Genomic DNA, 27,818 nt, shown 5'->3' with positions numbered 1-27,818 from the left:
AGTGACACTTACCTCCACCAGCTTCTTCTTCTTGGTGATATTGTTCTTCTGCAGTTTGTCAGGCTGAGGGGCAGCTCTGCTTACAGGAGGCCTGAAAAAATCAGATTCTGATTGAATACTGTCTTGAGTGTCCGAAACCCATTTTCACAATGCACTAGTGTGGAATCTGTGCAAAGAAAGTCTCTGAGCTTCCCTCTCGTCAAGGTAGCAGAAATAAAAAATAAAGGCGTGATCATTTCAGACTGGGCATATTCTAATTCAATATGGCACAAGCTTAATTAAAGTGACCTATCTAGCACAGCTTTAGATCTGAGCAAGGCCTTGTCGCCTCTTCAGAGAGTCACATAAATAACCCATTTTTACATTCTATGTGCTTTTGGAATTAATTAACTAAACAATTTTTTTCCCCAAGGAGAAACTGAAGAAGGAAGAATAGCACTTTTTAGCCATTCACACAACAACCTAAAACTACACATGCCAGAAATGAAATTCTCTCAAGTTGAAAAGTTACTTGTTGAAGGGTAGAAGTGATGTCATGTAGGAGTGAGAGATTGAAACTTGGATTAAGGGTGATCAAAAATCAGTCTGTAAATCCTATAGTTACGCATTTCTTGGTGGAAAAAAGACCTATGTTTAATACAGTGGTACAGTACAGGCATTAAAATGGGTTTTTCTTGGTTTATTATTACACAACCCTTGAGGCAAGCTGATTAGAAGGAATATGCAACAGTACAATTTACAATAACGTATACACAATAGGAGGTATCATGTAAACTTCACATGAGAAAACAAAGCAATACAATGGTGATGAACAAGCATTTGTTATATCACTGTTTGACGAGGGTGCAGAGTATAACAGCAACCACTATGACTGACTGCACAGCTAGAGTTCCAGAGAGCTGGTAAATCACTAGCATCGATGCAATGTGAAAAGATTGTTTTGGCTCTGTTACAAATTTGCAAAGTATAAGCATGTTATCAAATCAATTTTTATCTCCCTTATGAAATAAATAAAAAAAAGTTTTCAGATAGTACTTTACCAGCTGTGGTTTGCAGCCTTGAAGGAGGTGTGTAAAACTTCTACCTTTCCCTGTTGATTAATCTAAAACTTACTTCATACATGAATGTGTATTATTCATGAGTCAGCTCTTGATTCTTATACGGCTGTCTTTCATGCTAACCAGGCAGTGGGAATAGCTGCTAAGTCTTTTGAAAGCTGATGGAGGTTATGTGTGATGAGGGAAAGAAATTGTCTTGGCCTACTGAGGCTTCTGCAGCACTGAAATACTTTCTTCCTCATCTTGCCAGTGTTGAGTGTTTTGCTAGAAATATCTGGCGTACTGTATATCGCAAAGAACATAATCAACAGAAAAAAGTAGATCCTGTACACCTCCTTCATGTCAGTTGCATAAGATTTGATGCAAAAACAAAAAACATCACTACCATCAAGCACATACTGTACATAGTTAGACACATTACAGTCTGACTGCAAAAAAAAACTGTAACGTTTACCTGGATCCCCTTGTAGGCAGCAAATAAAGTCAAGTGAGAACTTTAATAGATTCAGGTCAACAATTCAGAACCCTTTTCTTCTCAGCTTTTTATTTAAAAATAAAAAAATAAAAAAAATCATGCTAAAGCAATCGGGAAAGCTGAATTGTCATTCCTGTGTGGCACAAACCATGCTTCTCAAGCATGCCAGAAAAGAAGTTCTTTTAACAATGAAAGAGTGCACCAGTCTACAAATTTAGAAAGCTCATACCCTGGTGTCCCTGGGCAAACTGTGCACTAAAGCTCCTGAGGAACAGGGAGAGAGAAGCGCATCAGTGCTTCTGTGGGAAATGGCGCTACAAATCCACTAAAGCCAGCACTCCCTACAGTCTGCAGCATGAAGGCCATTCTCCAGCAGAGCTTATTGCGAATACCCTATATAAACAGCAGACATTAGTTCTAAAGCTGTGGTACTTAATGGTCAAATCAAAATGTGTGGTTTGGGCTATTCAGAGAAAAAAAAATAGAACAAGTAGGTGAAAATGTTTTTTATTATTAGTTTTTAGTTCTGGATTTTGCTATTAAATCCCCCCCCAATTAAATTACTTTCACATCAATGTTTTTTTTCTGCATTGTGACCATTAACAAGGCTGCAGGAAACCTCATCACTGCACAGCCGCAGACTCCGATTGTGGAGACTCACTGCAGCACACAGCACACAGCACACTACAGACTGCCGTTCTAGTGTTAGCGTGGAAAGGCTGACTCCTTTTCAGACTTGTTCAGGCAACCCCGTTATGTTTAATATTAGCCATGGGTGTTTGTTGGAAAATGTACTAAACGCAGCGGTATGGGAAACAGTTTCTGAAACATGGTCGGCTTTTTCACAGCCACCAACGAGTAGGAGAACCTGACGCTGTAGCATGACTGTCTACAGATTGAGCGTACTAACAGCTGGATAAGTGACAGAAAAAAGAACTACAAAACACATGCATTTTAAAAAGACAATCTTACACCAACTATTTATGGCATCTTCTAGCTATTAAGCCTCTCTCTTTGCTTAGCAGATTAAACTCAGGTTCAGAAATATACAAATGAAGAGACGTGTGACCCAGTCCCAGCAATGGGGGAGAGATAGTCTGTGTGGCGAAGATGCAATAGTTACTGCCGACACAAATGTATTTCTAAACAGAGACCTTGTCTGAAAACTACTTCGGGTATGGAAGAGGCCAAGAAACCATGACCACATGTTTTTTTTTTATTTGGCGTTATTTTTACAGCAGTGAGAAAAAATAGAGTTTGATCCAGATTCTAGGCACAGAAGAATCAAAAAAGGATTGTACTTGTAGCTGAGAAGTTGATTTTAATCAAAATACAGTACTTAGGTCTTCAGAAGATTAAAGGTCAGAGGTCAAGCTGTCAAGGAACACCTGTTCACTACCATCAGAAAATATTCAATGCATGAGAACTGAGATACACGAGGAGCTCAAACTGCCCTCGATCCCCAGAACTGACCCCTAACCCCTACTCATTCTTCAGAAGGGCACACAGCAGCACTCACAGGGAAACAGAGGACAGTGCTCTGAGCTCACTCACGGCCAGCTCAAGTCAACAGTCAGCATGTGATTTCACGACATCTGCATTTTTCCTTCCTACTTGTTGCACTTCGTATTTCATAAGTGCACTAGGTCAACACATTGGTTTAGATTCTGCTTACACTGCTATCAGCTCAGGGGATGATGCTGGGAAGCTGACTGGTATTGCACAATACTTCCTTTCTAATGCAACATGACGGCAGTCTTTCTTCCGATTCGAACGTGACACATTGCTCAAGCAGGTCAGGCTTTGGGTTGAAATGTAAAAACTTGGTTCAGAGTACCTCAGGCTTTTTTACTTTGGCCAATTAATAAAAAAAAATCTCCAGATTAAATGGCTAATTCTTCTCTTCCTCCACCACCCCATCAGCTCTGTGGAGAGCTGGTGCTGCTAAGAGCCAGAGGGGGCTGTAATTCAGTGTTGGCTGAATTAATCATCTAAATCCTATCCTGCAGAGTTAGTTTGAGATTTTTATTGGCAAGTGTTAAATCCAACTTCACTTCCCACAGTGAAGCCTTCTTTCACATAACATTGCAATCTGAGTTTTGACAGTTAATGGAAATTTAGTCAGAATGATTTCAAAATACCTGATAACCAAAGCTTTTCTTCATGCCCCACATTTAGCCAGAGCAGAAAGGAAATGCCGAATCACACCGAACATGCAGCACCAGACGTGCATCAGGTAAAAAGAAAAATGCAGATGACACTAATTATTCCGTTTAAAGGTTCGGTATATTTTCGAGCCTGGTTAAAAGGAAAACGTGCAGGCTATTCAGTCTTCTCACTGGGGTACACATGGTCTCCCCAGTGAGCGTACACGCACGTGTGCATGCAGTTTTGGTGAGTGCTGTTCTCTAGCTGTACAATACAAATGAACTTGAGTTACAGTGAGACATTTCTGATCTAAACCACATTTGTTGTTCACCAGAAAGCACAGTTCAGCAGCAGGTCTACAAATGCAAGAAGAACTCTTTTCAGGTTTTAAATGGCATGCCTAATTCTGTAGGTTTGGCGCACACAACCCTGATCTACCCAATGACCCAAAAGAACAGGTCAGTTGGTTCTTTATGTAACTTTGTGTCCCTTCTTTAAAGCAGTTTCAGCTGGAATGTTATGAACCCAAAGGTTAAACGTATTTAATTTGAACAATTTAGAATAGAAATTGTTTCAGATATGATTATGAATTATTGATAATTTGTTGTTAGAAATGAAACAATATGGTGTACAAAAACACTTGAAATTATCTTAAATATGACAGAATTGCTCATCACTTCTTACTTCCGAACCCATACAGTAGTCAAGTTTTTTCTGTTCCATAACAAGCGAGACAAACCATTACTGGGACTATGGTTAGGGACAGCTGTGGAATACTTACAAAATTATTTTCATGGCAAGACATACAGTAGTTTTCTAATTTCTATTTGCCTGTCACCTTTCAACTGATGTATGAACTACACTGTAATTATAAAAAAGAATAATCTTGCATAACATTAACAGGGAAGTTAACAAGTATCATTACTATTAGAAATATGACAGTCTGTGATCTGTGCAATATTAGGATATCATACTAAGTTTACAAGAAGTCTTGCTCCATGCCCTGTCCAAATGTAGCCTTGAAACTAAACAATGTTATAGAGAAACTCCCATGGCCATTATTATTTAACAACACCTAACAAAAAACTAAAATTACTACAGTAAGCAGTTAATTATAATTATAAGTTACTCACGGGTAAGTTAAATAGTCTTATTTTGCTGCAAGATATTGTAGTTTCTATCATAAGAGTATTTAACAAACCCTTCAGTATGAACATTGGCTACACAAGGGAACAAAATCAGAAGTAACACATAATATGTGCATTTGGGGCTGACAGAAATACAAGGCAAAGCCGAATCACAGTAATACAGGGAGTAAACTCAGCACTAGTGGTGCATTTGATGGTACTTACTTGACAATTCCCTGCCTCCAAAGGAAAGCAAGTTAAAACACAATACAGATATTAAGAGTTTCTTAAAAGACAGAGTAGCAAAGCGTATTGTGTGGGGGGTGTCAGGGATGGCTGGCTTGGACAAAATGAAGGTGAGAGAAACTGTTTCCACACCAGGGACATGGTGGTGAAGTGTACTGCAGGATACAGGGTGATGTAATCAATCCCCGAGCGATCTGCCCCACTGCAATGCCCCATGTGCTGCTTTCACAGATGAGAAAAGTACATTCCTCTGTTACTTTCATACTGTATAAAGCCATATATGCAACTGGTGAGGACAAATTAATATTTGGTTACGTAAGGAATTGGGTGGTTGTTATGTAGAGCTACAGTAAATACTGGCCAATATCCTCTTAGACAAATGTTTTCTGGGTGAGCATGATGCATCTTGCCCATTTTTGAGGTCAGCAAAATGAATGGGTAGAAGAAAGGGTGGGATAGTGCAAAACTACTTTAAGAATCCCGCGTAAGACCAGGTACCAGGAAAGCGCAAAGGAAGCAGAAAAGGAGTGATGGAAAGGAAGAGAATCAGATTTTGAGACACAACAAGAGGGAAATGGAAAGAAGGGCTCACAAGAGGCTTGTTAACAGCTCAGTCTGAGCACTACTGAATGTTTGACATTGACACTGGTCTTCAACCTGGTCACCTGGTCCCAACACAATGAACACCAAAGAAACTGCAGTGCAATCCCCTCTTCACCTCACTCTGGTCTGGCTGGTGAGGCACCGACACTGGTGAAAACACGGCAGGTGTTACATAGTAAACCTGCACTTTGGTGCACAGCCCTTGCTTCCAGTTTTAATCCATCATAACGTTATAATAATGACCTTTTACATTTTGCCCTAGTGGTGTGAAGTTTTAGCCTCACAGCTCTAGGGTACTGTGATCAGTTCAAGCCAAGGGATCCTGCCTGTGTGGGGACTGCATATTCTCCCCATGTATGTCTGGCACACCAGCTCTACCCACCTCCCAAAGAAGTAAGGGCTCACAGTGAAAATCATGGTTTAGACTTCTCTTTCCCAACACTTCTGTAGGGCATAGTATCCGTCTAGAGGTAAGCTGTTAAGCAGAGTATGACGCCTATGACGTTTTCATTCACACTAGAGAGACTTGCTTTGTTTCATAAATGACTTCTGGTGGAAGAGCATGAGAGGTGCATGACCAAACATAACACAGCAACACCCGTACAATCATAAGATTTCTATCAATAACAGTGAGATACATCATCAAGAAAAAAGACAAGGGGGTAAGGACAATGATGAAAATTACTCGTTAGTTGATGAAAACTACTCGTTAAACTAACAGGTTTACAGAGGAAGTAATGTTTCGAATTCTGTCCACTTTTAGGCAAACAGAAAACGCAACAATGTATCCATGACACTTTCTGAAAATGAATCCAAAGTCTCATCATGGTATGAAAATGCAAAGACAGCATGAGAATCCAAAGACGATTTCTAGAAGTGTTCTTTCTCAATCTTGTCCATCACACATGCAAGTGGCATGCCAGGGAATAGAGCACTGGAGTGGATCACATGACTAAGCAGCAAAAAACAAAAGTATAGTGCATGAGACTTAGTGCAGCAAACAAAGCCTTTGGATAGAAGGAATCTGTGTCACACGTGGCACCATGATGCAGAGGAGCAGCAAGGAAAACCTAAACAATTTCCACACTGGTCAGGACATTTCACCCATAAAAATACCGTACCTACACACTACATGAAGATTTCATGCCAATGAGGAAAACCTAAAGGAACACGGACGCAATCAATGACAGTTACTGCAAAAGGTTCCTTGCAATGACGTTGCATGAGCACAATTGCCACTAGAGTGTCAATATTTAAGCACATTTTGTCTTTCTGCATCCACTAGGGAACGGATGTGTTGGCACTGGTGAACCCTTCCTGCACTGGCTGACCTGAGTGACTTCGATATACTAAAGCTCCTAAGAAGCTCTTTTAGCAAGTCAGATGGGCCACGAGTTTAGTAGTGATGGATCATGGAACGAACTGGAAATTCTTAACATACAGTACCAAGCGACCTCTAGCGGGATTTTGTTTTCAGTGAAAATCAAATAAATCACTGGTTTATAGGATAAATTTAAAGTTCTCTATACACACTGTCATTGCAAACCAGCTATTTCTACTTTACAAATTTGGCTTGAAAACTGCTTTTTTGAAAAATTGCTGAAGATTTGGTCTGCTCAATCACTAGACAGCAGTGAACTACAAACTCCAATATTTTCACAACAACCTTCCTGTTTAAAACATGCTGAACACACTAAGCCCCTGCCAACAAGTCAATCATATACAGTGTCTATCAGCATTTGTAAACCACCCTTTTCAACACTTATCAAATTGAACTGTGGTCGCTGCTCATTCATGAGGCTGGTATGTAGAAGCTGCTGTTTAATAGTTTGCTTTAATTACACTTTGACTAAAATCAATACCTTAACTACACATTTAAGGAACTGAAGAACAACTATACAACAGAAACTAGCATGATGTATTCTGTAATGATCATTGCAGAAACAATCTAGTATTTTCTGCAGGACAGTTAGTTGTTTAAGCCAAAAATGTATACTACCGACAAGAAAGGGACCTGTGCATGGATTTCCCTGTGAAGCTTTCTTGCCTGATGTGCAGGCTGAGCCCCTGGCCATATGATCTTAAACCCAGGATTTTCCAGGATTTACCCATTTACCATATGTGGCAAGGAGTTGCAAGGAGTGGCATGAATTTGGGAATGACAGGCTTGCTGTTCTATGCCAGAAACTGCTGGAGCGCTGGGGGGCTGTACCAGAGGAAGGCATTGGAAGAGGGCTCAGAGAAAGATCTGCTCGATCTGCATCAGATGAGCAGAAGGGATTGAACTGCATCGCAGCACAAGACACAGAGCACACGTTTGGCTGTGGTTTCTCATTTTGTTCTTACCAACTGGCATGCATGGACACAGGGGAATCCAGTGGGCTAGAAACAGGGGCCTCCATATTGGAGAGTTAAACTGGCAGAATTATAACCCCCCCTACCCCTGCTAGAACAAAACAACTAACTGGAAGACAGAAAAGCTAAGTCTCAGCACAGTGGTCAGGCTGTGCTCTGGACTCTCAGCTGTGCGTGTTACACCACGCACTGCATTTCCCCTCTATCAGTTTCCGAATCATGCAGGAGCTACTGTATTCCAGACAGCTGTTGTACACTGCAGGTTCCTACCAGGGAAGTTTTACTTGGGCCTGAAGGCTTTTTCCCCATTCTTTTCCAGTAATACAACAAGATGTAATGTAAGGAATAAGATGTAAATAACTGCTTCTGAAGAAATCATTAAAATAGCTTCCAACAGTTTTAGTTTTCTTTAAATCCTCTTCTTTCTTAAAAAAGAAACAATTTACTACCACTAGATGGCAGCATAAAGTCAAAATTGACTATGCACTGATGCGAATTTCCAGTCAAACATTTTAAGTTGACAGACGTTTAAGCTACAGTGGCCAAATCGACTGAATGAACTGCTCCTGCCTTCACAGGCGATTCCTTCACATTATGGCTTTGTGAAGTGACGCAAGAATGTGTTGCAAAAAAAAATGTCAGGAGCCATTTTCAGACCATGGTATTCATGGATCTAACAACACAAATGCATGTCAAGAATGGGCAGGCAGGAGGACACTTGCCATTCTGAGTGGGACCAGAAAGGAAGAAGAGTCTCTGGAGAAGCTGGAATGGATTACAGAAGCATGAGGAATGTACCTTTCTTCTGCGGACATTTCTTTCTGCTGCTGGTGAGGCTTGGTGCCAGCCATCTCCCGGATACTAACTGCATAGATCTTAGTGGTGTAGTCGACAGATTTCTCCCGGGCAACATCGCTGTCATACCCTGCAAGACATGGACACGATTAACACCCTCCAGCAGTGCATCGGAAAAGCTCTATTTTTGTTTTGTCTCGGCTGTGCCAAAACTCATATTTCACAAAGGCAAACTGCTCTTAATGTCAAAAGCCTTCATTAGAAAGCTCTGCTAATGGCTACGTTTCACGCAGCCCCAGCAGAATGGCACTTAAGAGAATCTGCAGCCACAATGATAAAGTCATTAGGAAAGCACATACAGTGCTGTTTCAGAAGTAAAGCAGTCTTCAAATCAATCACAGCCATGTGCTGCAGACTTTTTCTGTGGCCCACGGTGACATAAGTTGGCTAAGAGGTCCAGTCTTCAGAGAACTAGACTGGAAACAGGGACAAGATCTCTCTATTCCAGCTCCAGCTCTTGTCTGTGACAGTTATTCGTGCTATATCCTTCAGATAAAATATAGACCCGTGGAGTTCTGCTCCTAAGTGACTCTGCTTTATAAGTTGTTCAAGAACAGCTGAACCCCTTGTATGAAAAATAACTCAAATACAAATAATTTTAATGGAGTTTCAGGACATTCAGGAATGATGACAGCAACCAAGCTCAAGCAGGCTTGGCTTTCAGTAACTAGCTATCACTCCTGACTAATTTCCTCTCCTAAAACACAATAAATATTATACGTGACCCCCTTCTCTCCCTCACATACTGTACCTCCAGCCCATCTCCACCTCTGTAGCTGCCCCTGGGTCACCCTTCACTCTGCAGGGGGTCCCAGCCTCCTCACCCCCTGGCCAGGAGGTCGGCCCTCAGCCAAGCAGGTTAAGCCAAATTTTCACTAAATGCTCCCTATTCTTGGGTGTCATTATTCCTAGTGAAGTCATAAGGAATAGTTTTTATATATCTACAGGAACAAATGCATGAGAGGTCTCAATATAGTCTCTGTCCATAGGTGGTCCTGCAAAGTCTACTTACTGTAGGACATCTAATGGCATCTTTCAGTAATCTCCATATTCCCAGGGTGCCAGCTGCTTGTGTTCCACAATACGCCATAGCTTACAGTGACAGTAGCACCTGCTAACAAGCCCTATGTTACGCTGAGAGCAGCTGAAAGTAAGGGGATAGACCCCATGTGGATACAAGGAACTGGAAGAGCTGCAAGCAGAGTATACAGGGAGAACCAAGGTCATTGTCCAAACAAGCAACGAGTCAAAAGCCAAAAGGTCTTGGAACAAAAAGCATCTGAGGGAGAATCCAGAAATCAGGGTTCAAAGTCCAGGCAAAAGTCCTTGAGCCAAAAAATGGCAAACAGGATGTGTGGCTCCCAAGGTGTAAACCCAATACTGAGCAAGGAAGAGACAGAGAGGAGGGTTTAAGTAGGCTGGAGGGGAGGCGGGTGAGGAGTTAACGAGGTCTGATTAACCGACGCCTCCCCAGAGTGGATGAGGTACAGTATGTGCTATCGGTTTGGTTGCCCTCTGGTGGCGGGATGCTGGTACTGCAACACCCTAGGCTTCACTTAACAAGTACTGAACCAAGACTCAGAAACCGCCGCCTTTAAAACTATCACCTTACCTTGGGATAGGTTTTGCAAAGTGTAATTGAGATGCACCTTCACACATGACAATGCTTGTTTACTGAACGCAGGTTTCGGTGTTTACCCCCGTCCTCCTCGGTGTCCGTGTCGGACTCCTCGCTGTCCACGTGCTTGCTCTCCTTGTTGCCAGAAGGCTCTCGGGCCCAGATCATGAGCGCAGTGTCGGCACCCCCTACCGTGAGCAGTGTGGAGTCGTCCTGGGACCACCGCACGTTAGTCACATGGGCACTGTGGCCCACATACTTCTTAAACTTGGCATACTGTCCCTGCAGAGAAAACAGTGATGTACAAGCAATCTATCCTAAATCAAGACTGACAACAGATTGAATTCTTTACTTGGTTGATTCTTTGTGGTGGTGCACTACTGTATATTAAACATACTACCTGGTATTTCTGTGAGCTTTATGCAAATAAGGGGTATATAGATAAGCTTTAATCTATATCTAAAAGTAGGTAATACAATCTGAAAAGAAGCATGCACTGCTAATAATGAATCAACACACGCTCATTCAGGTTTAACTGACACACTCCACTGAGACTCAGTGTTGCAAAAGGTTGTAGCCAGAGGATTGTACTGGGAACTGAGTCCCTACTAACTGCAGACGCTGCAGTGCTGATCAGTGTGCTCTGTCACCTTGGCAGGGTAGGTAAAGAGCTTTACGAAGCCAAAGTCATCCCCGGTGGCCAGCAGCTTCCTGTCTTTGGTCAGAGAGGCGGCGTTGATGTCTGTGATGTCACTGTGGGTGGGCCAGATGCCCTCACAGGTGGGGCCCAGCACACATGTCCAAGTGGCCCACTCAATCTTCTCAATCTAGGGCAGGATTGTACAGACCAGGTGAGGCCAGAGAGCACCCAGGAATGTAAGAGGCCTTAGCAAGAGAGTCTCTAAGTCACTAGGTCTCTTCACGGGCTCTCATACCCATGGCTGTTATGTAAAGTGAGAATACAACCCATTTAACTGAATCTGACGTTGCACATTTCTGGACTCACTATGAAGGTGACATTCAGAAGCTATTTACCACCATTCACAGTTCAAATCTACAATGAAAAATAATCCAAATACAATTAAGTAAAATTTTGCGTAGAGATTTTTAGTTTCAAAAGGGTGATGCAGAAATTGTCTACTGTTTTTTGGAATACATGACTGAGTCCTCTCATATTACATACAAATATTTAAAAAAAAAAACGCTTGATTTATGACTTTTCATTTTACAGTCCCCTGTACATGACCAAGCTGCAGAAGTTGATGAGATTCTGAAGGACAGTTAGAGATGACCCACAGCTAAAGCTGCAGCCCTGTGACTGCTTCATGATACAGATGCCTGATTTTTAATTACAGCACCCAACTGTGAGAAAGGAGAGCAGAAGGACTTGATTGGTGATTGGCGTGCATATTACAGGTAATGTATGCAAGACAAATCAGTTAATAAAAGTAAAGAAGAAACACAATGAGAAAGACTCATGCAATAGCACAGATTTTTTACCCTTTAAAGGGTTGAAGAAAAGAGATTGTAAAGTTTTGTTCTTTCCTACCTCAGATAGCCGGATTGTTTGCCTTTTCCCTCTGGGGGCTTCAAAGAATAATTGCTCTTTGGCACCGGAATTAACTTGTAATAATTTACCTGCATTGGATAAAATAAGGTAATTATGTGCATCAGAGCAAAGAAGAATGAATTCTAAAATAAAAAGCAATCCACTGTCCGGTGCACCTCGTGAATCAATATCATAAAATGCATTTGTCTTGACAGTTCCCATTATTTATCTTCTTGTATACAACAGTCTGAAACAACACAAGCCTGCTGCTGTCCCGCAGGGAAGGAGGACAAATGCGCTGCCTCTGCTTATAACGCAAACCCCGAACTTCGAGAATGATAAGAAATTGCGGTGACATCAGGGAGGATGCATATATAACAACATCAAACAACTGGCGGTCAAATTCAGATCTTGGACTCAGTTGCCTTCACCTGTGAAGAAACGACAGGGAAACAGCTCTGCAGGAAATGACTTCACTGTTATGACACCCATCCAGCAGCTAAAGCCACACCCTAGTCACTCCCCTTCTTTTGTGCATTCCTTCTTACAACATCTGATGTGGAACTATGCCATTAGATACAAGAGCCCCATATTTCTTGTTTTTTATTTTAGAAATGCAGTTTCTATTACTGTTTATACCCACCCAGTCTGGAATGGCCGTTTTTCATTGTTGGCTCACAGCTACAATGGGGATTAATGCGGTAGTCTAGAAAGACTCCTCTGACATACGCACTGTGTACCTAACCATCTTTTAACACATCACTGGCACCACAGTACCGACTGGAGGCAAGGCATGTCACTCACTGACAGCACTGAGAAGTTTCGAGCACCTGGGAGGCTTTGGGGTTTGTTGCGTTTCTGTGAGCCGAGAAAGCCTGGCTAATTCCCACCCTGTCCTCAGCAGCTCTCAGCTGTTACACCCCCGGTTTCCTGTATGGCCCCTTTCAGAAGGCATAGACCTTTCAGGTATACCTGACCACTCACCTGTCCCGTTTAATCAACACGCCCTCAGCTCTTCTCTAGTTTAGGATGCTCTAGTCATTCACTCTCGGCTCAGTATTTTGGAAGCTCGCTCCTGGTACTCGGATTCTCGGTACTTCATCGTTTGTCTTGTTACTCCGGGTTTGCGGCTTGTTTTCTCTTTGACCTCGTTTTCTGGATTACATTTCTGGCTTGCTGTTTTGGTCTCACATTTACTGGCTTTCGGACTCCTGGATTTACTGAACCGTGGCTTTGGATAGTGTTTCCAAAGCCACGGTTCAAACTCTTGTGCTTTCCCTTTGGCTTTTGATTTACGGCTTTGGATACGGCCCCCTGCTCTGCACAGGATCCCACTCGACTCATCCGGCAACCCTAACGTCAGCCGACCGCGTGCCTCTGCTCTGGGAACCCCAGTCACAGTCAGCTAGTGACACGGCCCTGGCTTGAACCCGCAACGTCTGGATCTTAGAGCTCACCCAGCACTCAGGGGTCTTACCTCGGGTATCCCAGTCTATGTGCGTGATGTAGCTTGAAGCGCCTTTGCAGATGCCGACTCTTTTGCTGGTCAGCACGTTGTAAATGTCCACAAAATTATCGTGAGAAGCCACTGCTAGGTATTTTCCAGCATCTAGGGAAAAAGGGGACGCCACTAGTGAGGCCAACAAAAAACAAACAAAACAGAAGTCTCATTAAAAATAATCTTCGGTCAAGCACAGAGAGCTCCTGCCACCAGTGTGGCACTTTGATCCGACTAACCATCCCTTGGGCACTGCCTTCACTTGGCTAAGAACATTATGGCATTTATATGCAGGCAGGAGTGAAGACAAAAAGAAGCTGTACTTCTAGCTCATTTACTCTGAATCACTTTGTCCACTTAGGCCTGGACTGGTGAAATGGAGATGCTATAAGAGGGGAACGTTAGATCCTGACATTCCGCACAAACATGAGGAGACTGGAAACGCTGGGAAAGCGGTCTCTCCCAAGACCATGACAGATGAAAAGTGTCTTTTCACTCTGTCCGCTACAGTACATTCACCAACAATGATACCTGGACTCGAAGAACTCAGGAAGCCAATTCAATGTTTTGTTCGAGCAACACAGTAGGAACCTTTACTGAAAAAGGTCACAAATGAGATTTCACCCATCCTGCTCATTTGGCTGCGAGCAACTCATTGGTCAGAAAGATGGTTATGATTTATTGTGCTTCATCTTAGAATAATGCATTATTGCAATATGCATTATAAAGGATTCTCATTGCTTGTGCAAGCCAAGCTGTTAATATTCTTTCAGCTATGTTTAACACAGATATGAAAGATGATGTCACTCCTTTTTTAAAATGAGGTGGAACCGATGTTGCTTCTGCGACTTCCTCAGGTGAAGTGAAGACCTCGACAATGCTCACCTTGTGAAAACCTGATATCAGAAATGTTTTCCTTCCTGTGGTGGAAGGACACCATGTCTTCCAGAGTGTCCGAGTTCACTACAATGAAACTGCCATCGTTCAAGCCCACTGCTAGGGCTTTCCCATCTGGGGAGAAGGCACAGCATCTACCACCTGGAAGGCAGGGTCAGGAAAATGAAGAAGCGAGCAGGACAATTCACAAAGAAGAAATGAAGAGAAACAGGAAGAAGATCGAGGACCAGGAAGTCCATAATACTGTAGTAAATGTCTGAGGCAAGCAGGCAGGCATCAGAACTACACTGTATTAGTTTGTGTTAATGGAAAGAAACATTCAGCCTACAGTGCTGAAGACATTTATGAGAAACAACGCCATGGATTTCAATCCACATTGGTTTATTTTCTTCACCTTGAGCCATGGTTTTCTCCGTTTTGCTGTGCCTCTGATATTCTTCATCTGTAAAACAATCATGCTTCACCACCTTGACTTCATCAACTTCAGCACAGTTGTGCTGACCTCCTTTACTGAAACCGTGGGACAAGCAGCAAAGAGCCACAGAGATCGGTACCTTTCTTGAGTTTGCGCACTGCCACCATGCGATGGTTGGAGGAGAGCTCCCAGATGCGCAGGGTCTTGTCGTCGCTCACTGTGGCACATATCGGGAGCAGGGGATGAGCTGCCAGGCCCCACACTTCTCCTTCCATGTGACCCTGGACAAACACAACACACACACACAGCCACTGCCTTCAACACTGTGAGACTTCACTCCAGGATTGTGATTACAGATAATATGGAGTATGGATACTTATACTTGCATTGGCAGCTTTCTATTATCAAATCTAAAGTTACTTTTACTTCTCATGGTTAAAGATAGGCACATTTGTTGTGTTTCGATAGAAAATTGTATTGTTTGCAAAATAATAATGTCTAATCGCACTGATCAGTATATAGGCCAACTGGTATAAATCCCAAGAGCAGCTCACCAGCTGAAATACTGAAAATGACTCCCCTGAGAGACACATTCATTCTCTGTCAGAAAGCTCAGTTTGCACCCCACTGGCTATTGACACTTATTATAATATGTTTGTAAATACTGTACATTGGTTAATGCTATAGTAACCAGTGTGATTAATCAGCAAGTAGTATATCATAGCTTTATTTGAAGTAGAAGGGTTTTTTACCAGTAACACTAGAAACACTTTAAGAGATCGTGTTGCCACCTTGAAGCCTGGTCTCAGAAGCTACGCATGTTATACACACAACCTACTCCAAATATTCAAAGACAAATATATAGCAGGTGGCATGTGGTTAATATGCTGTATGTGATTTTTTAGACATACTGTATAAGAGCAAAACTACTACATTCAATGGTGTATAAAGACAGCCTTCATTTAAGTTTCTCAGGATCACAGCAAGAACCTACAACTTCACTGACCCTGACCTCTCCATTCCTCTTTGAGTCTTCATGTCAGGATGTTAAGCAACTCTGTAGTATGAAGAAGACAGAAGCGTCTTCTGTCTGTGTTTGTTTTTCTTTCATTTCTTAGCTGATGCAAATTCACCTATGCATGCTTTTCAGAATTCTTTTTACTATTTCACAGGCTCTGAAAAGTTTCTCAGTGGAAGAGAAGCCTGTGCTACACTGATAAACATGCCTATCTTGGTTCCATGCCTGAAATATATTTGCAGAGACGGTCTTTCCTGATTTAGTTAATCGAGTGGCAAATTACTAATTAAAAAAATGGAAGCTTGAAACTGGGACACAAACCAAAAAAAATTAATAAAGGAATAAAACAGTGATGGCATGGCTAAAAGGGCACCTCCATGACTCTTGCAGATGCATCCCAAGATAAGCAACCATTCAAATTAACAAGGGGAACCCCAGCACCCAAGTCGAGCAGCTTCTTTCTGTCACTGTGGTCTCAGCAGAAATAAGACTTGACAAACAGAACCAGGATAAGGGCTAAGAAGAGTCTCACTCACTCTTCGGGTGTTAATAGGCAATAATCACTTTGCTTCGCTTGTTAAAAACACACAGACCTGTCACTTTCACAACCAGCTCTCACCTCAATCAGTGGGAGCAACAGTCTGTCAGATCGCTATGGAAACAACTACGTGAGAAGGCATTCTAACAGGGAGGCTGGGAGTCTCTCAGCAGGAGCGGCACGATCTTCACACACTGAGAACTAATAGTAGCAGTGCTAAGATAACACCAAGGTCCTCGGGTACAGCGAAAGAATGCAGAACATTCGATTGGGTCAGAGAGTACTGAGTTCAAAGGAAAGATCACAAGAATTCTTTTAGATTCTAGCCCGAATGCTCAACCTGTTCCTTTCAGTCTGAGTGCAATTGAAAAGGGAGCCCACTCCCAGAGGTCCCGAAATACTTCCGCTCTCTCCCTCCATCGGGATATAATGGTTCCCTATCACCTTCCCCTGGAGACCTCTCAGCTCTTCCCGTGAACCAAGGCTGTGCTGTTCTGTTAGTTTCTTGGGGAAAGGTGCTCAAGACACAGAGCTGGAAACCGAGGTCTGCCAGGTGTCTGCAAGTTTCCAGAGTATGACCCTCCTGGGAGCTGACAAGCACAACTGGCTATTCTAGATTGGGTGGGTATAACACAAATGTCTGGCAATTGAGGGATCAGTAACATTACAGACACGCAAGGATATGATAAATATCAAAAGAGTTTCAAGTGGGGAGTTGTGTCAGCATATACTGGCTGCAAAGACAACCGAAAAAATTAGCTTTTTCCTGTTTCAGCATGGAGTTAACCTTTACTTATTCCTAAACATCCAAATAGCCTTCTCATCTGTGAGATGTCTGCTTTAGAAAGAAAGCAAAGAAAGAAATAATTTTCAGAAAAACAAGCCTGTGTCACTGCTATTAGAAATTGTGTAGTTGTTTGACAAGGAATCACATCTAGGCCCGTCTAGCATATCTGACAGCCCGGATGGCTTCCTCTTCTCTGTAAACTTCTTATTTTCTTGTTTATTCTTATTTTGTTACCAAACAACCATGTCCATCTTGAAAAGCCAGCTGAGAAAGAGAAGGAGAGGAAACAGGGCGAATTCCGACAAAGGAAAGCAGCTCCTGTCTGCCTACCTGAACCAGCAGGGTCATGGGGCCACCTTTATCAATTTCCAGTATTTCTCCATTCTTTGTGCCAACCAGGATGTGACCGTGTCCGAGAGTAATGGCACGGATTGAGGGATTATCTTCCAGGAGCAGGCCTGTACAGGATAACAAGACATCAGGCACAGTCATGTCAAGTGGGCTAGCATTGGTTTTCTTGAATAAACACGCCGACGTGGCTCAGCCTGTTTCCTCTGAAGAGCACTCTCTTTGCATGATGTGTCAAGAAGGCTGATCCATTAATGTGCTACAGCAGTAAAACCCAGGATCTGCATTTGCAGGTTTACAAATAGCCTTCTGCAAAATTCTCTGGTTCTCTTCCGTGTCATTATTTGCTATGATTCCTAAAAAGTGGTTTCTCCTGGAAAAGGTTTCTCATTTTCAAAAGTTAGGCGGCATTCATTTTTAATGTTCCATTTCCAGTGTATTCACTAATTAGCTTCTGTACACCTTTGTGCAATCAGGCTTTCCAGAAGGTACAGTATTTATGCTGCTGCAGTTAGTCAGCACAGCAGGTGATATTCCTGTTCCTGAAACCTGCACTGCTGTAAACCACATATAAAACATTAATACGCCTTCCACTTTAAAACAAATGAGAACATTCTACCATATCATAAATAATGTGCAAGACTGCAGATATTTGAATATGAGATTTGGTGCTTGATGGATTGAAAACCCAGACCGAAGTAGCAGAGGGAGAATCCTAGAGCGTTTTGGAGAAAAAAAAGATTTTCTAGCACAAAATAGCACTACATGCAGTATAGGAGCACATGAAACAAGTAATGTGAGAAGAGGAAAGCATAGGAAATTTACTTTTTACCTTATTTATTAAAGTACCTTATTTACTTTTATTTGCTGTTTTTATGCTTAGATACTTATACGTAGATGCTGTGCTCTGTTGTTAGGTGATTATACACAAAAACAGAAAGTTAAACACATCAGAGAGCAACTGTACCCGGCCAATTACCTGATCAACAATGCCTCATTTGTCCCAAAAACATCACTGACCTATTCTTCGAATGGTGCGCAGCCAAAGACATGCACCTGTCGGGGGGGAGGTGGGATTTTTTTCTAAAAAGGAGCAAGATGGAGTGTGTGACTGTTCAGCTCGCTTATCAGAGCTGGGGGCCGGACCTGCTGTTCAAACACGTCTGCCATCAGAGTCAATCAGGAGTGGCGGCTGAAGCTGTGAGCGCAGGAGAAAACAGCAGCTGGCGACAGAGCGAGGCGAGGAACACTGGACAAGCTGGTAACGAGCGGCAGACCACGTCTCCAGCAACAGGAGCCGTCATTTTAACAAGGAGCTGTGGGTGTGACTGGCCAAGGGAAATGTCAGGCAGATCAATTGAACTTATATTCTTGCATCTGCGCTGAAGCATTCTCTGTTTTCCATTCGCTATTCCATAATCCAAAGAGATGCAGTACTTTGTATGCTGCCTATTTATTCCTGAATCAATATTTTATGAGGACCTTTTTTCCCAAGCCTCCTAAATATAGCATATCGCATGCTTTGTTCAAAGAGCCCTAACAAGATAACAATTTCTAGTCCGACTATCCTCTTGAATTCTACTGCTAAGCTAACGATCCTCTAATTTAGCTATATTTTTCATTTTCAAACCTTACATGTAAAAGAAGCAAGACTAGTAGTCTATGATTACTTGGTTTGGCTGTGCTACACTATTTATAGATTTGTACTGGATGTGTGCTGTCTCCCTTACTCCTTGTTCTGTACACAAGTGATTGTAAGAGTTATCACCACTCATGACACATACAGTTGCCTCGCAGCTTACAGGTTTCAACTTACTCGGTCAGCTCCGGAAAATAAAACCTATTGAAAAATATTATTAAAATATTATAATATTGAAAAGATTTCTCTGAAAAATTCATCAAGCATGCCTACGAGAACTAGTTAGTGAGCCTATACAGTCAGCTTATTTTATTTGCCGTTTTTATACTGATATTTAATATCTTGAATCACCGTTAAGAGGCTAGTAGGGGTTCTTATAAGGGTTATGAAGTAAAATTTGACTATACACGAATCTGGCTTTATGCACAACATAAAATCCCTTACGAGTCGATTCGTAATGATGTGTTTATGTTTGCAGACAACTCGGTTATTGTTCGTGTGCTGAAAGCAGATGAGTGAGGCCATGGGCCCGTTGCAGATGGATTAGTCACTCGGTATGAAGAAAACTATTTTAAATTAAATGTCTCTAGGACCAAAGGCATGGCAATTGATTGCTAGACGAGTCCCCAGGCAACCACTCAAACCTGCAACAGTGGAGGATCAGTGGAAATGGTAGATATTTTATTCACAGTATTAAGGGACTGTTCCGCACTGTAAGTTCAATTTTGAGGTAAATGTCAATTCTATCTCCATAAAAGGGCAACTCCATCTATGTTTCTGAAGGAAGATAACAAAATATCAACCTTAAAATGTTTTGTTGATCATATTTTATCAGTCTTTCCCCGAATCTGCTTTAACTTTTGCCCTGTTCCAATGCTGTTCTCACTGGCGTTGATTTTTAAGCCCTATCCCACATTTAGCAGTTACAAGTCTTGCTTAAAGCATATTCCACCCTAGAGAACTCTTCAGACCCGTTGTGAATTTCAGTTACTCTCCTCAGACGGCAGATATAGATTTTCCATTCTACAAACAAACAGGTTTAAGTTTGTATTTATACCTGTGGTGGTAACCTTGCTCAACAGATGATTCTCTTGTGCACGTGTATCGTTTGTGTTTTCTTTATATTGTCTGCAGCTGTTAAAACTAATTGCCCCGTGGGGAGAATAAAGACTCTCTCTCTGGTGCTACATTAGCCATACTCCAGTCAATGGCTATTTACACCTGTTTTTAGCGATTTTTGGAAGAATCAAGTTTACCGGATATAAAAACATAAATTTGTTTCAGTGCAATTTGTAAAAAAAACATTAGTCCCTGAAGATGTGCTTACCTTAACTGCTTTTTGTACCTGTAACACTTCTGCCTCTCCTAAGCTAATTTTATTTAATATACAGATGCAAGAAAAAGTTTGTGAACCCTTTGGAATTACCTGGATTTCTGCATTACTCATAAAAATGTGGTCTGATCTTCAACTAACTCACAATAATAGACAAACAATCTGCTTAAACTAAACACACACAAACAATTGTACTTCTTCTTGTCAATATTGAACACATTGTTTAAACATTCACAGTCCAGGCTGGAGAAAGTATGTGAACCCTTGTATTTAGTAACTGGTAGAATCTCCTTTAGCAGGAAAAACCTCCACCAAACGTTTCCTGTAGCTGTTGATGAGACTTGCACAATGGTTAGGAGGAGTTTAAGACCATACCTCCGTAGAAAACTATTTCAGTTAATTGATTTTGCTGGGATTCTTTGCGTGAACAGTTCTCTTCAGGTCATGCCACAGCATCTCAATTGGGTTGAGGTCTGGACTCTGACTTGGTCATTCTAAAACACAAATTTTCTTCTGTTTAAGCCATTCTGTTGTTGATTTTCTCCTGTGTTTCAGGTCATTGTCTTGTTGCATCAACCAACTTCTATTAAGCTTCAGGTGACGGACCGCTACCCTGACATTCTCCTGTAAAATTTCTTGATACAATTTTGAATTCATTGTTCCCTCTATGATAGCAAGCTGTCCAGGCCCTGAGGCAGCAAAGCAGCCCCAAACCATGATGCTCCCTCCACCATGCTTCACGGCTGGGGTGAGGTTTTGCTGTTGGTGTGCAGTGCTTTTTTTCCTCCAGACATAGCATTGCACGTTTCTGCCAAAGAGTTCAACTTTTGTTTCATCCGTCCACAGAACACTGTCCCAGAGGCGTTGTGGAACAACCAGGTGGTCTTTTGCAAACTTGTGACGTGCTGCAATGCAATTTTTGGAGAGCAGTGGTTTCCCCCATGGTGTCCTTCCCTTAACACCATTCTTGTTCAGTGTTTTTCTTACAGTGGACACACGAACAGAGACTTGGGCAAGTTCAAGAGATTCCTGCAGGCCCTTTGCTCTTACCCTGGGGTTCTTTTTCACCTCCTTCAGCATTGCACGCTGCGCTCTTGCCGTGATCTTTGCAGGACGCCCACTCCTAGGGAGAGTGGCAACAGTACTGAATTTCCTCCATTTCTAGACAATTTGTCTTACTGTGGATTGATGAACACCCAGGCCTATAGAAATGCTTTTGTAGCCTTTTTCTAGCTTTATGCATCTCTACAATTCTTCTTCTAAGGTCCTCTGATATTTATTTTGATCAGGGCATAGTTCAAAGGAACAGCTCTTTCTTGAGATGAGTCGACTCTGTCAGTAACCAACCTTTGTGTGCCTTTTTAATAGGGTAGGGCTCCTCCAACCCACACCTCCAATCTCATCTCATTGATTGGAACACCCGACTCCAATTAGCTTTTGAAGATGTCATTAGCCTAGAGGTTCACATACATTTTCCAACCTAGACTGTGAATGTTTAAACGATGTGTTGAGTACTGACAATTGTTTGTGTGTTATTAATTTAAGCAGATTGTGTTTGTCTATTATTGTGACTTAGTTGAAGATCAGACCACATTTTTATGAGTAATTAATACAGAAATCCAGGAAATTCCAAAGGGCTCACAAACTTTTTTTTGCAACTGTATAACTGCCTTCCTCAGCCTGAAGCATGCACATTTCTTTGTCGCTAAATACCAACACCCTAATTCTCAAAATTAAGAATTAAAGGGGAACTGCAGTTCCAATTTCTCAGTACGGTTATTAAATCTCGGTAATAAAATAAATTCAATGACAGTTCAGAAAAAAATATTAAAAAATCAGAATTAAGCACAAAATTGCGAACTTTGTGAAAGTGCTGTAAGTTGTGGTCACAAACCCTTGGTCTCACTATGGGCGAGAGTGAGAGTTCCCACAAATTGTGTCATGATGCAGCCCTTCCTGCTCACTAGTCACTGTAATGACTGATGTAATGTGATGTACAAGGAAATAAGTACAGGTTGTCAAGCAGACATTTTACTGCAGAAATATTCCAACGTGATCTGCATACAGAGTTAAAAAGTAAGTAGTATTTGTTGGCAAAACCATCTCAAAATCGAGAGCAGTATTTCTATTGGATTAAAAGAGATGTATTCACAACCTGCTTGTTTACAGTCATACGGCTGCATAATGTCACCAGACATTTTGTTGCCTTGTTCTGAATCACAGAATATGGCAATACCTGGAAATTGTGTCTATTTTGTGATGGAAATTGGAGGTTTTACAAGTTACTGTGTACCTTTGAAATACAGTAGACTCAGGGCCAGGGCTCTGGCCACATGTTTCTCATCAGTTGAAAGCTTTCTCTTGTTCTCTTGTTATTAGATGAACCTATTAAAGACTCTCTAACATTCAAAAAATGAGTATTTGAAACGCCTTATAAACACCTTTTGAGGAACTTTGAATAACACTGCAAATGTATCAGCTCTATCAGTCTGAAACATGGTTTAGGGCATCTGTACATGCTGTGTTGTGCTTTGCTTTTCTACTCATCAATGTGTTTTTAAACGTCACGGCGAACCTTGTCTGTTCCCTCTAAGCCGGAGGCTTACCTTTGGAGCCTGGAGACAAGGCAGCTCTCTTGATGGCGTACGTCTTCAGACACCTCTCAAACATGTCGTCCCACAGCTCCACCACTCCATCCTTGCCTCCCGTGACAAACCCCTGGAGGACAGAGAGCACCGTCGGCGCTGTGTGGGTTAGGGTTAGGCCTGTGTGTCAGGCAAACGGATTTCAGTCTGCACAGCAAAGACTTCACGGCGGTTCTCCGAGCATAAACGGCTTTGGCAGAAAACGCAGAAAAAACATCCCGGTGTGCTCTGATGCGTCACGTTACGTATTGAAGTTAAATGCAGACAGGTGTCCTGATTTAATTTGGTAGGATGCTTCCCAGCACAAGCTTGCAGCTAACACCCTTATCATAGCTGCTGAAAGCACGTGGGCTGGTTTTTCAGGGAACTGTTAGAATCTGAAACTTGTGTGCATGAAAAAAAGGCTTAAAACATTGAGTGGCACACACATGTGGAGAGATATTTCTGCACCTAATCTCCTGGATTAAGATTCGTAAGGTTTGTAAAAAAAAGACAGAGACAATATTATTGGGATCCTGCGTGAACTATTAAACTGATTTTCACCTAGTCATTATTATTCGGTGACATGGAACACTGTGTTTATCTTTAGTTCTACTTGGTCAGAATCAGCTACGTCACTGTTACGCCGTGCCCCCGGAGGACTTGTCATTCCACCTCGCATTCCAGCACGGTCCCCAATTAGCCCATTCCCCCAGCCTATTTAATGCTGCTTCACACTCTCCCCCGTGCTCAGTATTAGGGTTTTTCCTAGCTAGAGCTACTTCCATTTTCGCTACAACTTGCTACTTGGTTTTTGGCTTCCTGACCCTGGTTTGTTCTCCGACTACATCTCCTGGTTTTGGTTTTGGTACTTTTGCTCTTGTTCTGTTTTCGACTCTCGGCTTCCTCACGGCTTACGGCTCCGCTTCTGGTTTTGTACTTTTGCACCGGCTTGTTAATCTGTGGCTTTCGGACCTCAGACTGTTATGTCGACTATGCCTAGGGTCCTCACTACTATTTCCTAATAGTCACGAGACAACAACAACAACAGAGAGTAAATCTCATTGTTAATAAAAAAAGATTATGTATTATTATAGTTTATTGTTTTTAAGTTACCTAAAAAACAGCTGAAACTTAAAAGCTAGAATTTAGTAACCCAATCCTACAAAACATACTGTACAAGATAAAACTGCACACTTAATAATATTTTATAATTGCGGCTTCAAGGGCTTAAAGAGAAAGTCTCTAACTTTAATTGACTTGCTACAGAAGTTATGTTTCAAACTAGAAAGGCTGCTTAGGGAGACAGAGGTCTCTCTGTGAATTTTAGTGCACGCACTCAACACAGCTTGCATTTAATAGTTTTTACTGCACATGAAGACATTTCTGGTAAATTAAGATATCCTTGGCTAGAATGTGCTGTTATTGGTGGAGAGGGAATGCATGCTCAATGTTAACCACTGTTATCTCATTTTGCATGTTATTAATATAATTAATTTCACCTTTTAAGACATTTGCTTCTGAATACCCAGTTACTTTTAACTGTACTGTGTAGTTTCATATTTTATACATTTCTAAATGCTCTAAAATAAATTGGATCATACTAATTAACAAAGTGTTTTTGAATCTGTGTTTGTCAATTAAACCAGATAATGTTTTTGCCATATTTACTAATTTCTGTATCTGGACAGATTATAATATATTTAAATATATTTTAAACAGCTATTCTTCAGTAGCTTGGAAAAATACCTGCAGGTTATCTAATGCACCTTAAACACTCTGAGCTCATGAATTTAGATTAATATGGATTAGTGTTGTGCTCATTAAAGGGGTTGATATGCCTATCTTATGAATGTGTCTTTCATTAGTAAAATAATTTTGTTCATCTCCTTACTGGCTGTAGTTTTCTCATTTGTTCTATTAAGGCTACTAGGAGAACCCTAGCTTGTAGCCCTTAGAACCTAAGTAGAATTTTGTTACAGCCAGCTAATTACTTGATAATTAGCAGGTTTACTGTAGCAAGTGCAGGAAAAGGATAAGCATGGCTCTCAGTTTCTTCTCACGGTCCGGTTAGTGGTTCTTAGTAACAGCTCAGCCCAAGGTTTCAATGTTGCGATGGCTAGGTTAAGGGTCTGCTTAGTGAAGGTAATGCGTCTATAATTGTAACACCAAGCCCACCAGCACCATTCAGGTAATTTCAGCTCCATCGCTGGAGAAACATCTGGGCCTGTTCCTTAGATTTCTCTTTCTCGTGACCACCTTAGGCTCTCACTTCAACTAGTGGAAGTACTATATAGTTCACTACTCCTACAACCATGTGAACAGTAGTGTAACACAAGAGTAAGAGGATTATTGGAGTGGTCAGCTGAATGCATTTAAAAGGAACATAAAAGATTTTCTGACATAAAGAAAAATCTGATGGCAACAGTGGCACATCATTGGTTGAAGTAAGGTAAAAAGGTTGGTACAGGGCCTCAACACATGGGCCACTCAGGACTCCTTGTTTTGTTCTGCTGTTCTGTTTGTATTTTTGTCATTGACTGCTCACATACAAGTCCTGCATCACAGACACTTTCCAGTGACGAGAGGCTGAGCTCAGCAGTCTCCTGTACCTTGTCTAGGGAGTACATGGCAAACACAGGCCCGTCGTGGGCCTTGATTGTCTTCAGCAGCAGGGTGTCTTTCCAGATGTAGACGTCCCCTGTTGCAGCTCCCGAGAACACCAGGTCCTCAGCCCGCCCGTAGCACACAGACATCATCGTCTCCAGCTTCCCTAGGTTGCCGAATGTCCCTCTCTTGAATGTAAGGCCCCCACCTGTGAGCAACAGCACACCGTTACCTCCACACAGTACTGAGGTGTACCGATCAAAAAGGAAGCCTGTTTGCACAGGAACACATTACACTGAGCTTCTCCACTCTTAAACAATATAGCCGTTTATTGCTGAGGACCTTAAAGCGCACTGTACACGGAGAGTCCAATATGGACTCTATAATAAACCAAGCACTTTAGTGTTCCCATTTTGTATTGTAAGTGCAGTATAATCACTCGTTCTTACACACTCGTAAACGAAAGGAAAGTATCAGTGGGGCATGCTGATTCCTGTTGCAATGGTCTCCAGGTTTTGCCCTAGAGATGCTCACACTTTCAGGTCTTAACAGATAATACGTTGATCACAAATTAAGACTGCAACTGATTCAAGGAAGTAGCTAAGAGGATGGCTGCAATGAAAAGCACATGACTGGAAACACCAGCACGATGAACTCTGAAAGTAAAGAATGAGAGGATGTGATCAACAGGTAAGCGTGAAGAGATGTTTCAAGGGTTTAATTGATTTCAAGGGCAGAGAAGCACTAATAAAATACCTGCATGCTGCCAGAACTTGATGTGTTTCATTCCTACTGTCACCAGCTTGTCCATATGAAAAGGATTGCACTTTACTACAAAGAGTTTGTCTTTGTGGCCTCTGGGGGGGAAAAAAAAAAGACAATACGAACATACTATTTCTCATTCCGTTTTATCCAAAACCCCAGAAATAAAGTTCTGACCTTACTTATTTCATTGAATTCAGGGCCAACTCTGTGCATGAGCACTGCAGTTGAGATCATTTACATTTTGCTGTGCTTTCTTACTTTAATCATGGATACAGTATGAAAAGTAGTAGGACTGCGCAACTTTGCATATCTAACAGCTTACCCCTAAAATAAAGTGTTCCCTCTATGTTATTGTTCAGGCATATTCCAGCGGATGGCTTTGAGTACCTTGCCGTGGCCAGCTTTTCACCCTTCTTCCAGTCCCACACTGCTATGCAGTGATTGTCATCTATGCCAACGGAAACTAAGCTCTTCCCATCCGCTACAAGACAAAAGGAAAGCAAACATCGCACCAGTCCATCCTTTAAGATCAGCGCTACACTTGCTCATCGGACATCGGAAAGCCGCTGAAGAAAACCCCCACACTGACAGGCAAGCTCCCCACAGAAGGTGCTCCCCTGTCCAGCACCAAACCCAGGAACAAGGAGTTGTGAGGGAAAAGCGCTACTGAGTCTGGGCGAAACCAGTTTTAATTTGCTGAACACTTGGGCTGAGTGCTTCTTTGGGAAGTAACTGAAAAAGACACGACTTGACGTACCTGAGAAATCGAGTGCACAGACCCCTCTCTGATGGTGCCCTTTCAGAAGAGATAAGCACTTCAGAGTTTGGATATCCCACACGTGGATAGATGGATCTCGGCCAACCTAAGAACGATTACAGTCAGTTCTGTTGCCACTCTTTTTGCCATGGTTTTATTTGCAAACAATATGCTCCCCATTAAACAACAAGGGTTTCTTTCTGTAACAAGTCAAAAGCCTGCTGTTTCATCCTTTTTTCCTGAAGTTTTTGCCTTTTACAAGCTTCACTCCATTACTCACAAGCACTGCATGTGAAAGAAATGCTGCTTCAATTTCTCCTGCCCCTGTGCACAGGCTCTCAACGCTGAAGCAGAACCGTCCCATCTCACAAATGACCTTGAACAACTGGGATGTCCTACAGTCAGTAGCAGATATACAGCAATGTACTCTTCCCTTTTACAATTTACTAAAATATCCATTGACATACTGTAACTTCAGATGCAACGAGTGATATCAATACCATGAAAGAGTTCTGAAGACTGCTGTTAAATTCCTCCAGGGTTCTTACACACCGTGTA

The 27,818-nt window shown here is 41.9% G+C and overlaps 1 protein-coding gene across 1 annotated transcript in view; it reads right to left on the bottom strand.

Moving 5' to 3' along the window:
* The window catches only part of eml6 (EMAP like 6), a 115,448-nt gene that overhangs the window by 17,738 nt on the left and 69,892 nt on the right, over positions 1-27,818 (bottom strand). Inside the window, exons 16-29 of the mRNA XM_088934406.1 lie at positions 27,261-27,366; positions 26,891-26,984; positions 26,495-26,595; positions 25,744-25,946; positions 23,114-23,225; positions 17,518-17,645; positions 14,984-15,125; positions 14,418-14,570; positions 13,512-13,643; positions 12,035-12,123; positions 11,136-11,312; positions 10,566-10,767; positions 8,811-8,937; positions 13-91 (exon numbers count right to left, since the gene is read on the bottom strand). Coding sequence (XP_088790532.1) covers positions 13-91; positions 8,811-8,937; positions 10,566-10,767; positions 11,136-11,312; positions 12,035-12,123; positions 13,512-13,643; positions 14,418-14,570; positions 14,984-15,125; positions 17,518-17,645; positions 23,114-23,225; positions 25,744-25,946; positions 26,495-26,595; positions 26,891-26,984; positions 27,261-27,366 — 1,845 coding nt within the window. The remainder of the gene's footprint in view (positions 1-12; positions 92-8,810; positions 8,938-10,565; positions 10,768-11,135; positions 11,313-12,034; positions 12,124-13,511; positions 13,644-14,417; positions 14,571-14,983; positions 15,126-17,517; positions 17,646-23,113; positions 23,226-25,743; positions 25,947-26,494; positions 26,596-26,890; positions 26,985-27,260; positions 27,367-27,818) is intronic.

The sequence above is a fragment of the Atractosteus spatula genome, chromosome 15, assembly GCF_055471065.1.
Source record: "Atractosteus spatula isolate fAtrSpa1 chromosome 15, fAtrSpa1.hap1, whole genome shotgun sequence".
NCBI classification, from domain to species: Eukaryota; Metazoa; Chordata; class Actinopteri; order Semionotiformes; family Lepisosteidae; genus Atractosteus; species Atractosteus spatula.
This window is presented reverse-complemented; position numbering and strand designations above follow the sequence as displayed.